This window comes from Australozyma saopauloensis, chromosome 5 (genome assembly GCF_035610405.1).
Source record: "Australozyma saopauloensis chromosome 5, complete sequence".
Lineage (NCBI taxonomy): Eukaryota > Fungi > Ascomycota > Pichiomycetes > Serinales > Metschnikowiaceae > Australozyma > Australozyma saopauloensis.
The window spans coordinates 450,394-463,405 of record NC_086135.1 but is presented as its reverse complement, the minus strand read 5'-3'; the positions used below and the strand labels follow the sequence as shown (position 1 = coordinate 463,405).

The 13,012-nt window shown below is 45.2% G+C and overlaps 5 protein-coding genes across 5 annotated transcripts; 2 read left to right on the top strand and 3 right to left on the bottom strand.

Annotated features, from left to right (window-relative positions):
- Window positions 1-379: 379 nt before the first annotated feature.
- Window positions 380-1,801, bottom strand: PUMCH_004092 (uncharacterized protein; the record flags this gene model as incomplete). Its single annotated transcript, XM_063023042.1, has 1 exon — window positions 380-1,801. The coding sequence occupies one exon, from the start codon at window positions 1,799-1,801 to the stop codon at window positions 380-382; it is 1,422 nt and encodes a 473-aa protein (XP_062879112.1).
- A 479-nt stretch (window positions 1,802-2,280) lies between these two features.
- On the bottom strand, window positions 2,281-3,160 carry PUMCH_004091 (uncharacterized protein; the record flags this gene model as incomplete). The annotated part of the gene is made up of 2 exons (XM_063023041.1): window positions 2,281-2,660; window positions 3,130-3,160. 2 exons carry the CDS (start codon window positions 3,158-3,160, stop codon window positions 2,281-2,283), a joined length of 411 nt encoding a protein of 136 aa, XP_062879111.1.
- A 570-nt stretch (window positions 3,161-3,730) lies between these two features.
- On the bottom strand, window positions 3,731-6,859 carry PUMCH_004090 (uncharacterized protein; the record flags this gene model as incomplete). Its single annotated transcript, XM_063023040.1, has 1 exon — window positions 3,731-6,859. One exon carries the CDS (start codon window positions 6,857-6,859, stop codon window positions 3,731-3,733), a length of 3,129 nt encoding a protein of 1,042 aa, XP_062879110.1.
- Window positions 6,860-9,237: 2,378 nt separating this feature from the next.
- PUMCH_004089 (uncharacterized protein) lies at window positions 9,238-11,940 on the top strand (the record flags this gene model as incomplete). Its single annotated transcript, XM_063023039.1, has 1 exon — window positions 9,238-11,940. The coding sequence occupies one exon, from the start codon at window positions 9,238-9,240 to the stop codon at window positions 11,938-11,940; it is 2,703 nt and encodes a 900-aa protein (XP_062879109.1).
- Window positions 11,941-11,956: 16 nt separating this feature from the next.
- On the top strand, window positions 11,957-12,892 carry PUMCH_004088 (uncharacterized protein; the record flags this gene model as incomplete). The annotated part of the gene is made up of 1 exon (XM_063023038.1): window positions 11,957-12,892. The coding sequence occupies one exon, from the start codon at window positions 11,957-11,959 to the stop codon at window positions 12,890-12,892; it is 936 nt and encodes a 311-aa protein (XP_062879108.1).
- Between the last annotated feature and the right edge of the window lie 120 nt (window positions 12,893-13,012).

Below are 13,012 nucleotides of genomic sequence, written 5' to 3'. Positions count from 1 at the left end.
TGCAAGTGGTTGCGGCTCAAGTAGGGAAGGTGGTGCTCCATCTGAAGCATCCTCGAAATGTGATTCTCAGTATTGGCACTCGCTGGTTTGGACGCGGTGATGTGACCGGTGGAGATGACTTCGAGAAGGTAGCCTTTGTGTTGGAAAACGTCAAGGCTCTCTTAGCATAAAGTGTGTATAGGTTATTATGGATAAATGTAAAACAACAGGATTGTGTGAATGAACGAGAACAATAGGCTCTGAAACACTTTTAGCAGATCGATGGATAGAAAATTGAAGGAAAATTAGACTTCTACCCTTTTGTTTGTGCCACTACACGGCACGTTTGCAGCTACTCTCGAGCCTCCATTAGTTGTATTATATATGATTCTATCACTGACTACTTCTTGGCAGCCTTCACCTTCTTGACTCTCTCCTTAGGTGCCACCTTTCTCTCCTTCTGGCCCCACACAAGCTTGTGTGGGCTCATGAACTGGCTCACCACCAGGTCATCAACAACACCACGTCTTTCCTGGTATGCAGCGACGTACTCTTGCAAAACAGAAATACACTCGGCCTTCATCTCAGAGGACAAAAGCTTACCGGTCTTGTACTCCTCGGCCAACTTGGCCAACTTCTCATCGTCGTAACTGAAAAAGGACAAGTATTGGTAGGCAACGTCCACCTCGACGTTACCACCGAGCTCTCTGTGCTCCTCCAAAGTAGCTCTTCCACCGGAAAAGGCGTACTTGTTGATCTTCTTTTGGATCTGTTTAGGGGTGTCGCCCATGAAAATGGACGTGGTGGTGTCTGAGGCAGACATCTTGGTCGAAGCACCTTGCAAAGCAGGGAAGAACTTGGCGTGGATCAAAGAGGGCTTGGAGAACTTCAACTTGTCGGCAACATCTCTGCACACTCTGAAGTATGGGTCCTGGTCAATGGCGCATGGAATAAGACATGGAGTCTTGTCAGGCAAGCCCAACACATCTGGGAAAGACGAAGGGAAGGCCGTGGAGATTTGCACACTGGCAAAGTGGAGCTTTCCGATACAGTCCAGGTCCTCGAAGCCGAACACGGCCTTGGCGGTGGAAGTGGTGATCTGACGAGAGGTACGCACGATGTTCTCGTAGAACGCAGGGTTCATGTACTCTAAATCCGAGAAAATGAAGGTGTTCTCGGGCTTGAAGCCTACAGCAATGATATCTTTACAGTTCTCGTGGGCAAACTTCTTGACGTCGGAGATCGTCAACTTCTGCTTGAACAAGAACTTCTCATCGTCCGTCAATTCGATCACCAACGGCACATCAAAAACGTCCTGGAGCCACTTCGTGAAGATGAATGGCACCATGTGGCCCAAGTGCAACGAGTCCGACAGCGGACCACGGCCAGTGTACAAGAAGAACGGTTCGCCATGTTCGTACAAGTCCAAGATTCTGTCCAAATCTCTCTCGGAGAAGAAGACGCCTCTCTTCAAGAAGGGGTGGGGCTCTTCACCGGTGACGGCGGAGAAACGGGCCAAGGTCTCGTCGGAGATCTTCTTCGTTCCGAAGGACAGAATGAGTTTGTTGTAGTCGATGCCTTTAGAGAGTCCGTTTTCGTCCACGGCACCTTCCACCTCCCATGGGGTGATTTTCTGTTCTTTTTGTTCTTTTTCTTCCAACTTCAAGTCGGCGACTGGGAGTTGTTCTGCCATTGTGGGAGATAATTGAGATTGGGTTGTATGAGGTGAGGTATATGGTATATGGTATATGGTGAGTATATGGTATATGGTGAGTATATGGTATATGGTGAGTGAGTATATTAGTGTGAAAGGTAGAGACATTAATTGGGACAAGAGGAGGGAGAGATTGGAAATTATGGAAATTTACTCATGTTTATGATACTTTAATTTGTGAATGAGACTTTTTTGCACTGTGTTCGTATGTCGGAGATGTATGGTTTTGGGATGACATGGTATTTTTCACTCTGAAACATGGTAATAGAGTCATAGATAGAGTGGACACTGGAGAGGGAAATTGAAAACAATAGGCCTCAGAAATATTCAGTTATCAAAAATATGATTTGATTAATTCTCGACTGCAGTATTGTCTGTTTTGATCAAGTGTGCTTGTTATGTATTAGCTATGTATGGCAGCGCTGAGGTGAGAGCCATTCCTTACAAAAAAAGACTCCACGCTTCCTTTCCTCAAGAAATCAACGCCAATCTTACCATTTTCGAGATGCTAAAATCAATCACTTACACACTACAGCACAACATTCGTAGCAGCGGTTGTATTACACTTTATATGATATATAATGAGATTAGAATCTGAGTTTGGAGAAGAACCACTTGTTCTTACCAGCTTGGTGCTTTTCCTCCAAAATCTTCTTGACAACCTTCTTGGCTTCTTGTTTTTGGGATGGCTCGACCAAGGACTCTGGGGTGACAGCGGTCTTGAAAGACTCAACGTCCAAGGAGTATCTGGTTGGCATCAAGTGGTTGTAGTTGACCAACTTGACGAAAGCCTTGACCTTGGTTCTCTTGGCAATTTGCTTTTCGCTGTGAGCTTTGGTGACCTTCAATGGGGCGGTCTCGATACCAACAACGATGGCGTGTGCGAAAGCGTGGGACTTGGTGCCGTCATCGTGAGGCTTGACAACCACGACCTTCTTACCAGCGAAACGACCACGGGTAACGATAGCTGTATGTTAGTAGTTGAATTTGGGAGACGAAATGGATTTGCGATGCTGAGCTGACTTGAACTGAACTGAACCGGGTTAAACGACGATCTCATTGGAGGGAATATGCCCCAACAATTAGGTCTGGAGTGTTACCAAGACGCTATTACTCGATTCTTTGTACAGTTTACCCTTTCGTATGAGACAATGTTGTGATGGGGGGAAGTGAAAAAAAAGCTCTTCGGGCTGAAAAATTCAGCCATTTCACGATCGAGACCCCAATTTGGATTCGGAAAAGTACCATAGACATCGTGGACATTCGCTTTCATATTGGGAACACAATTTGTATCGTTTTGTGCTTCGTTGTGTGAGATTTCGGGGATGTTCAACTTGAACACCAAAGGAATCAGTTCTGGTCGCTTTGCATTGCAAATTTCATTGAGGGAGAGGTCTTGCTTGGGAGCAGACGATGGGAACGGTGGAACTACATACCAACTTTACCGGATTTGATGAACTTAGCCATTTTAACCTTTGAGTGGAACTGAGAAGATTTTGGTAGCTAGGAAAATTTTGAGGAAATGGATGGGGTCTGCGGTGCTGTGCAGGAGGGCGGATGCTCGGGAGTGTGTGCCGCGTGCACGTGATGAGATGTGACTGTTAACAGTCTCGTGAGGTGATGGAAAAAAAATGTCCACTGTGGGTGGGGTGTGTGAGTGGAGGGGGTGATTTGGGCGATAAGTGTGTTTTGGTGGGATAGAATTGGTTTTTTTTGGTTTGTGTTTTCGTTTCGGAGATGATGCTTTTAGTGAGTTTTGGTGTAATGTGAGAGCGTCACTTATCTGTCGAAACTAGAATTGTGAATTGATTTTCATTTTGAGGGTTTTGTTCTAATTTTCTTCTGTTCTATTTCAACATTCGGGATTCGTTGTGTCCTTGTAGATGTAGTTACTGTTTGTGTTATGTTCCTGTACCTGCAGACAGATTTGCAGCCAGGCCAAATCGGGCCTCTACAAAAGATTCCATAGAAATGCAATTGATTTAAAATACATATTGTTTGTGGGCTCTGTGGCCGCCTCTACTTCTACCGTTGCCTTTACTTGCCGCCCCGCGTGCGTGCCAATAGCTTGGAGTTCATGGGCGTCACGTTTCCTGCCAGGGTAGCGACGAAATTCTTGTGTGCCCGTGGTGTTTCTTTCGTGAAGCTGGACGATCTGTACTCATTGCGTGGAGTTGGCGAAAGATTGAGATTCGAAACAGCTAATTGCGCAGCGTGGACCGTGGCCTTTTCGCCGTTTTCTGGGTCCTTTCGCAATCCCGTCAGGGCCAAATGCTGGCTTTTTGAAGGTGGCGGCGGCGGCGCCTTTCTCCTCGTGGTTTCTTTGGCCCGCATGCGTCTTTGAGCAAGAAGATTGTTCAGCGGACTACCTTTGGGGTCGAGCGTGCGAGGTTGAGACGGACTTCTTGTGATTCTCGAGGGCAGCAGCATCTCATTTCCATTGGGGCTGCTGTTTGACCCAAACCTTGGCGCTTCCATCAATTCTGGTGTTGATGGGATTTTAGGCAGGGCTAATTTCGGCTGGCTTACACGAGGAGCTTCTACTTCATGTTCACGCTCTATCAGGCACAACTTAGAGCGGGCTAAGGATTCAGTCCACTGATTAACCTCGTATTTTTCAACTTCAAAGACGAAGGTGATAAACTTAGACTCGATAGCAAATATTCCGGACGCCGGAATCTGCTTTCCAAATTTTGTGCTGGGGCTGGTGACAACCTCTTTAAATTGAATGAATGGATATTGAAGCTTAACCTCACAGATGAGCTTGTAGTCACTGTGTATATCATCTCGCAAAAAGAGAAGTACTCTTCCAAAGGTCGTTATGATGACTGTACATGCCCTTGGACGCTCCAAAGACACAGTTTGTCTGGTTACATTTCCGTTCTCATAAATAGTCTCCACGGAATCTGTCTTTTTGTCACTGTTTGCAAGGAGCTTCTTCAACGATTTGCCAAATCTGCCGTGGCCAATGTTCAATAGAGTTGACTTCTCATCTTCCTCAGTGTGTGGCTCTGGCTCAGCTGTGACTTCCTCATAAAAGAAAGTGATTGCGTCTGACTCAACTTCGGGTGGAGGTAAATCTTTCTTATCTTTCAACTGATTATCCTTAACATATCTCGATAACATCGATCTTTGGCCACCCCTCTGCTGGGCACTCTTCAATTGATTGTTGAATCCGAGTGGCGTATCATGAATCATACCCTTGTGCTTCCGCTCGAAGGCCTCAGTAGTCTTTTTGGATGCAGTGACTGAGCCAACATGAATAATTCTCTCATCAGGACTGAGATATTGCTGCCATGCTGCCTCGACCGCTGTTGGAGGTGCTAGTTCCTTCGTTTTAGAGCGTATACTTCTTTTCAGCTCAGGATCACTTTTGTTTGAGCTGCTGGTTGAAAGTCTAGAAAAGTTTGCCATACTGTTTACCTGTGGTCTTAAGATGTTGGTACCAGGAATATAGTCAGGTGGAGCCTGTGACTTCTGCGGTGTGCTAGTATGACTGGTTGTCTTGGGAGTGCTGACTTCAGGTGAGGAATGATCATCTTCTTTATTGAGAACATAAGCAGCGACGCTTGCTGGTGTGATGTTCCTCAATCCTTTGTCCTCAGAAGTACTTGCCTTCTTTAACTTCGATGCCTCTGCTGGGGTATTCTTTGGTTGTGGTTGCAGTTGTGGTTTCTTTTTAATAGGTGCTCTTTGCTCTCGAACGGGTTGAGCACTCTTTGTAGGCATTTTTGTCATGGATTGAGCTGTGACTTTGTAAGGACTTAGTTCAGGGAGCTTTGCATTCCAAATGGAGTCAGGATCCTTAAAGTTACATTTCTCGAAGAAAAGGTGTTGTTGGATTTGCTCGATAGAAGCTCTGCGAGAAGGTCTCAAGACCAATATTTGTTTGATCAAGTCTCTGAGAATCAAAGGGAATCCAGCGCTGAACGCGTACTGCAATTTTGTGATTTTTTGGAAGGTCAAGTACTCGTTTGTGGCCTTAAATGGAGGCTTTCCTGCGATCATTTGATACAATAAGCACCCAAAAGCCCAAATGTCACCGGGCTTTCCACAGTACTTGCTCTCCAACAATTCAGGCGAAACGTATTCGGCGGTACCGACGAAGGATTTGGCTCTCACGTCTAATGGGTACTCTTCTTCGACACCCGACTCTCCATTTTTCTTGCGTTCGAGCAACTTTGCAGTGCCAAAGTCTGTTATGCGGATGCGAAATTTGTCATCTATCAATATGTTTTCGGGCTTTATGTCTCTGTGAATGATACCATTGTCGTGCATGTTCTTGATGGCATCCAATATCTGGGCACCGAAATGTCTGGTACAATCCTCATTGAGGGAGCCGTAGGTTTTGATGAAGCCCAAAAGCTCTCCATTGGATGCGAATTCTAAAACGTAGTAAAGCGAGTCTTTGTCTTGGAACGTAAAAAACATAGATATGATTCCGTTGAGGCCGCTGAGTCTATTGAGGGCATGCTTCTCTATGTTGACATACTTCACCTTTTTCTCCTTGATGATATGTTTCTTGTCAAGCACCTTCACGGCATAGTTGGTTTTCGTGATCTTGTCTGTGGCTAGAACAACCGTGGAGTAGGAACCCTCACCCAAGTCCTTTCCAAACTCGAAATCTTTGACTGTTCGGCGGATACTGGTGGGGCCATTGGGGCCAGGGGCCACGGCAACAGCCGCGCCACGTTCGGACCAGTCCTCCTCTTCGTCTATGGCGGTGGAGGCATGGCCGGGTGTTCCGGACCGGTCGATCGAATCTGGAATGCTATATGTTTGGTTGAGTTTACGTTTGTCGTCGTAAGGAGAATACAAGCCGGGTTCTGGGGTGGCGCTATCACGGATGACATCTACAGAAGAGTCTGTGACCGCCTTAAGGTGCAAGTGGGACACGGGAGACTCGAGCATCGACGCCGCGTGGGGCGTTTCGGGTGCTGAGCGAGGCACGGACGAGTTTTCGTCCACGTGGAACGGCGAGAGGTGGGTCAGAATGAATGCGTTGTCTAGCCTCGGCGTGCGCACCGCCAGCTCGTTCTGGGTCGAATCCAACGACCCCGAGGAGCTGGCAGCACCGCCCTCTTCCAGAAGGTGGCGGTACACGGCATGGATTTGGTCCGAGAGGTCGTTGAGACTGGCTCTATGTTCACTTGGGCGCCTACTCATAGTGGCTGCAAAAACGGCAGAAACGGTACGAAAACGGGCACTAAACCGGGAATGGAAAAACGGACAATCTCAGGCGTTCCGAAAAGTTCACGCACGTCAAGTTTTTCCGGCGGCAGGGCCTCTACAAGGGAACAATTGGATACACTATAGCCCGACAGTGACAGGTGGTAGCACCGAACGCAGTGGACGAGGCAAAAGAGAGGGACAAAAACGGGCAGGCTCAGACGGGAACGTGCAATTGACGCAGGGCAACGGATCGAAAAGTATCTGGACCGTTGGTGGGCGGGAGGAAAAACAGACACTTTTTGTACTGGTTGGGTACAGAAATAGAGTGGCCTGCAGAGGAGGCCGCTGCATAGAAAGCAATGATAGAGGTGGGCCGGGGGTACTAGGGGAATACACCCAGGGGAGAGTTTTTTTTGGCGGATGGGGGTGGGTGGGGAAAATCTTGAGGTTGAGAAATTTGGAATATCTGCACTTGTGAAATTTTTTCTCGTTTGTGGGCAGTTGATCCTGGAAGTATTGGCTGGTAGTAATGGTTGGTATGCACAGTACTAGACACAGACAGTATAGAGTATTGAGTAACCAACTGAACCTGCCGATATAAAGTTCGGAGCGATGAATGAGTACAAAATGAAAAAAGAAATTAAATTTCAATGTCAATGTACAAATGAAACTATGAAAATATGAAAAAATATACTATGTGTCTTATTGTTGTCCATTCTATCGTTGGCTACGTGTTGGTCAGTGTTGGTGTTAGTAAGTAGCCTATTCATTTAGGGGGACCTACGTCAGGTTGCATAAGTGTAAGGCACTTCGTTGAAAAACAAGAATGAGTTGGAAAATTTTCTAAATAATATTGAAATGTGGATTCTAGTATCATTAAGCTGGATCTTTCTTCTTTTGTTCTGATTGGGTGGGTTTACCTAGGCCCTTATATTCTCTACACTAGAACGTGTTATACTGTCAATTTGAACCCCTATGATCTCTACAAGAATGTATTATATTGTCAATTAATAATTACACAATTACACAAGAGGCGACCCAGCCGCAGTTGCGGTCATAGTCCCAATTGTCAGTGTTGACCTTCTTGGAAGGCTTGTTGGAAGAGGAGGAAGTGGTTTGAGCGGCCATTGTTGATATTGTTTCTTGTTAATGAATAATTCAAAAAACAACTGGATTCAGGCGGCCTTATATAGACTTTTGGAATCCAATGGTGTGTAGGTAGATGTTTCAGTTATTGCCTATTTGGGCGTCACAAGAGTAGAAACAGTGGGTCCCGGAAGCACACTCGTAAGATACACGACAAAGAGCCAAAATACGAAGGAATCGTGCTCCATATGCAATGCCCGGTTCTTGTGAGTCTTGATTAGGTTCACATGAAACAGGGCGTGTAGATTTGTGGGAGATCTGGATGAAACTGGCCAATGAGTGCTTTCGTCGACGGTGTAATTTGCGGCATTTAGGTAGCTAGATTACTTGCGCCTGGTGAAAGATGATTTGATTCAGTTATTGGCGGTAAATGTCAAGTAGGCCATTCGTCTTCAATGCGTTTCACTAAATGGGCTGATAGGAATTGCAACGAAATTGAAGCTTTATACTTGTTCACTAGAAAGGTAATGAGATTTTGGCTGGAGCTTACATTACATAGAATAGGTATTGTTGTTTGAGTTGCAAGTTGATCATAGACTCAGGGTATAGCATTTAATAGGACCAAAAAGGAACTTCATATTTGAGGTCTGTCTCGTAATCGATCACTTTAAGAGATTAAGATTTGTAAAGTTTCAATGGTCAAAAGGAATCTGACGCATGTTCATTTATCCCAATTCAAAATCTTCCGTGTTGAATGGACTGATAGGAAACTTCTACTTTAACTCATACCTTTGCTTTACTCATCCGAGATAACTAATTAATTTGACTAACAATCTATACTTCCAATTTCAAAATCGAAATTTTTCACATCATCCAGTGTACCATTCACAGTTTTAACTTTCACAGAGCTATATCATTCATCAGTGCAAAATGAAAAACACAACTAAAATCAAGAATCAAAAATATAAACTCAAAAAGAGTAAACTCTTGTCAAAAATACCTTTTCCATTCCATTCCCCACCCATTTCACCTCTTCCCTCGTCTTTACCCATTTCCTAGAAACATATTCTGCCCCATACTATAGTTCATACTAATAAACACTACTCTTTGCAATTCCCCCACCACTGCCACCAAAATTCACAAGAGGAAGAGACATTTGCAATAAGAGCTATTCGAACGCACAGACAAAATTAAAAACAAGGGCAGAACTGTTTGTGGTGTATTGATTCTCACCCTCTGATCCACATTCTATGCACTGATCTAGAACTACTCCATCAATACATTTAATGGCATTCCCGCTCGATCCTACACATCTCCGAGCGCATCTCCGGGCGCTCATTCTCTCCAATAAGGAGTCGGAGAACGAATGTGCGGCCGAGATCATCCGGCCGTTGGAACTGGGATTGTTCCATAAGAAACTCAACAACATGTATTTTCCCGACTTCCGCCCCGTGCTGCCTCCTATTCCGTATGACATTTCGGAGAAAACACCGACGCTCAAGGCTTCCAGCCGGATGTCTCATAAACGAGTCTCTTCCAAGGCCAAAAGAAGAGCACGCAAGGAGCGCGAGAGCCAGAATTTCTCGCACAGAGCGGATCCGGTGCTGCCGGAGATCCAGCCAAGACTCCCGACAGAGCTTCTTTCCGAGGCAAATGACTCCAATTCGCTGATAAACACTATCCCGCTAGATGCCGTAAGTCCTGTGGACACCGTAGACAAACGCCAGAAGGAGAAACAGAAGGAGAAACGGTCTTCGTTATCGAAATTGTTCACGCCGTCAGCAATTCTTGGTGCTCTGAAGCAACAGGACCCTAAAAGAAATTCCATAGATACTGTTCCCTCAAGCCACCTCGACGCATTGAGCGGAAATCACTCTAATTATGATGCAAACTCCCCAGAAGTAGAGACGGACGAGCACCTGATTCTGGGCTCGTTGGCCACAGCAAAAAACCTTGCTTCAGATGAGGGATCCATAGAGATCGAGGCCTCTGATGACAGCACTATCGAAGGCGCGGACGACTCGATGATCACACGTTCAAACAGCTACAACACAGAAATTTCTCTAGGATTCTCGGATTCAGACTCGGACTCAAACTCTAGTTCGGACTCGTCCAGTTTCGAACGTGGTCCTGGATCACACAGGGAGCTGAACATGATGTACAACTACTCGGTGCCCGAGAGCTATCTCCTAGCTCGCAATGATGTTGCCTTTTACAAAGAGGGAAACACAATCAATGATATGCGAGGCGATGATAAAGAATTACAAACATCTGATGCTCAACTGCGAGAGAAACATGCAACACAAGATTTACAATTCGAGAAAGTGCCCACGGTCAACTTGGCAAAGCAACCTAACCAGTCACTACTCAGCTCAATGATTAATTGCAGGCAAGAGGTCATTAACGAGAACCCGTTATCGTATTTCTCTTTTACTAGCCCAGAGTCCGAAAGCGAAGACGGTCCGCAGCAAAGTGAGGTAAGAAAAGCCAGTATTGATGTGTTTGTCCCGCCGCGCTCAACACCGGTTTTGAGGAAGGTCTCTGTGGTTACAAGCGTCCGCGTTTTTGATTGCATAGGCTATTTTCTCTCAGAAGTCATCAAAACTGACGAGTTCAAAGACATGAAAAATGATGCCGAATTCATTGATCCAAACAATTGGAGAATGGAGTTGATCGATAGTGATGGTGACTTGTATGACTCAACCTTCGGTGTTTTAGATAGAAGCAGGCTTTTATCCTCTTACAACAGTCCAAAAAACCTAGCCATCTGCCGTGTGACGAACCAAACAGAAATCAAGCGGAACGAAAAAGTCACGCCTCTCCCTTCAGAGTTCAAGCAGAATCTAGAATTGTTTCAACAGCGCGCAGCTGATCTTTCTAAATCTCTTACCAAGCAGACCTTTGAGAAACAAAGCTTGGGTGCGATTCCAGATAACTCTGTGGAGGTGCAAGTGAAAGACGTACCGAATCAAAAGAAGGAACACATTAAATTGTTTGTTCCTCCAACAATGCAAGTGGGTGCATTGTTTGACATGATTTGCAAGCAGTACGAGTTAGATCAAAGCAGCTACAAACTAGTTGGAGTTGAAACAACGCACATGCGTGAAAACATTTTCATGTCTGAGCTTATTAGTGACATAAAGTCACTTGAGGGACACGAAGTGCCCTTAGAAAGCACATCTAAGATAGAGGATCTCGGTATGTTCAACTTCAAATTGGTTTCTGCCTCGAAGCAAATAGTCAAACTGATGTTGAACATCGAAACGGGCACAGAGTCTTTGGTTGAAGCTGGAATTACCCCAGACCCTTCGTCATACATCCAAGCCGGAATCACCCCACCAAGAAACAGATTTCTGCTTGAAGAGACAGATACTTCATTCAACCGCGAAGAAAGACGTGGAAGCCACACAAAGGCAACTGGCACTGGCAAATCATACCGAGCTTCTGCAGTTCTGTTTGAGGCACCCAACTTTGACGACCAATTCAAAAGCAGAGTGCCTGATATACCAACCACCATCAACACCGTCTATTTCAAATGGAAAGTTTGGCGCAAGAAGCCTCCTCTCATCAATAGGATAGAGAAGTCATTAATCATTGATGGTGAAACCATACATATCGCGCCAGCAGACAATGTCAGTTTGAAAAAACAAAACGACGTTTTGTATGGAGGCAGCCAGAGTGAAAGCAAACATCACCACCACCACCTCCATCACTACAACTACAACAAATACTACAATGACACGATGATGAAAATAAGCTCGTTTCCGGTGTCACTGATCGTGAAACTCAAACACTTCAAAAAGAGCAAGTATCCATTGCAATTCAAGATTGTAGTGGAGAGGAAACCAGAACCTGGAGGAAAAGAGGGTATTATACAAAAAAAGTATGACCTTGAGGCAGAGGATGAGTCTCAACTAAAGGACATAATAAAGAAGATCGAATGGGTACGCAAGTCATACGATCGTTCGTTGGCCAATCAAAACGAATAAACCCTAAGATCTTTGCATGACTTTGTCCTTATTCCAGAATTTCGCTCAATGGTTTTTTTTTTTGCAGCCAGTATTTACCTCTGAAGCGCTTACACACAGGACCTTCACCACGATGTCTCTTTCTCTGAATTGGAATCAACTAAAGGCCAAACTCGGAGAGAAGAAGACGTCCCAGCAACCGAATAAGGTTCAGAAGAAAAGTAAAAATGTACTGAGGCCGAAAATTGTGAAAAAGGCGGTCTCTGTGCGCAATGAAACTCCGAATGTAAACGAGAACACCATCTCATCTCCAAAAAACCAGGAAGCATCTGTGCTCGAGTATGCCTTATGGAAGACAGACTCAGCTCAGAAGTTAGACTTGAGCATAGGAAAAGGGACCAGACGCGACATTGTGCCAGATCATCGAAAGCTGTCAATTGGAAAATTCATAGCCATGGACTGCGAATTCGTAGGTGTAGGTGAAAAAGATCGGTCTGCACTAGCGCGTGTGTCAATTGTAAATATGTACGGAGTAGTGATTCTAGATGAATACGTGCGCCCGAAGGAGCGGGTCACCGATTGGCGAACGTGGGTATCTGGAGTATCACCGCACCATATGAAAAGTGCTATTACATTCGAGGAAGCTCAAGAAAGGGTAGAAAAACTCATGAAAGATCGCACATTAGTAGGGCACTCACTCAAGAACGATATGAAGGCTTTGCAGTTGGGTTTGAAAGGCGTTCAGGTAGAAGATACTTCCATGATCACAGAATTTCGCGAGTTGGCGAAGGGCAAGGCGCCCAGTCTACGAAGGTTGTGCCAGACACTTCTTCAGTTGGAAATTCAAACTGGCCAACACTCCTCCGTAGAAGATGCTCAGGCCACCATGGCGCTCTACCGCCTATACCGCTGGCACAAACAAAACAAGAAAAGTATGGTATCATTGCCAGCAGTGCCTCAAAAAAACACGTAGTTTTGATGAAGCTATTGGCTAGTATGGCCGACAAAAGTTGGTCAGAAGATTAGGAAAACATATACATGAGTTTGATTATACATCTCTGCAAATAAATGTGCATTTATGCTCTATAATTCA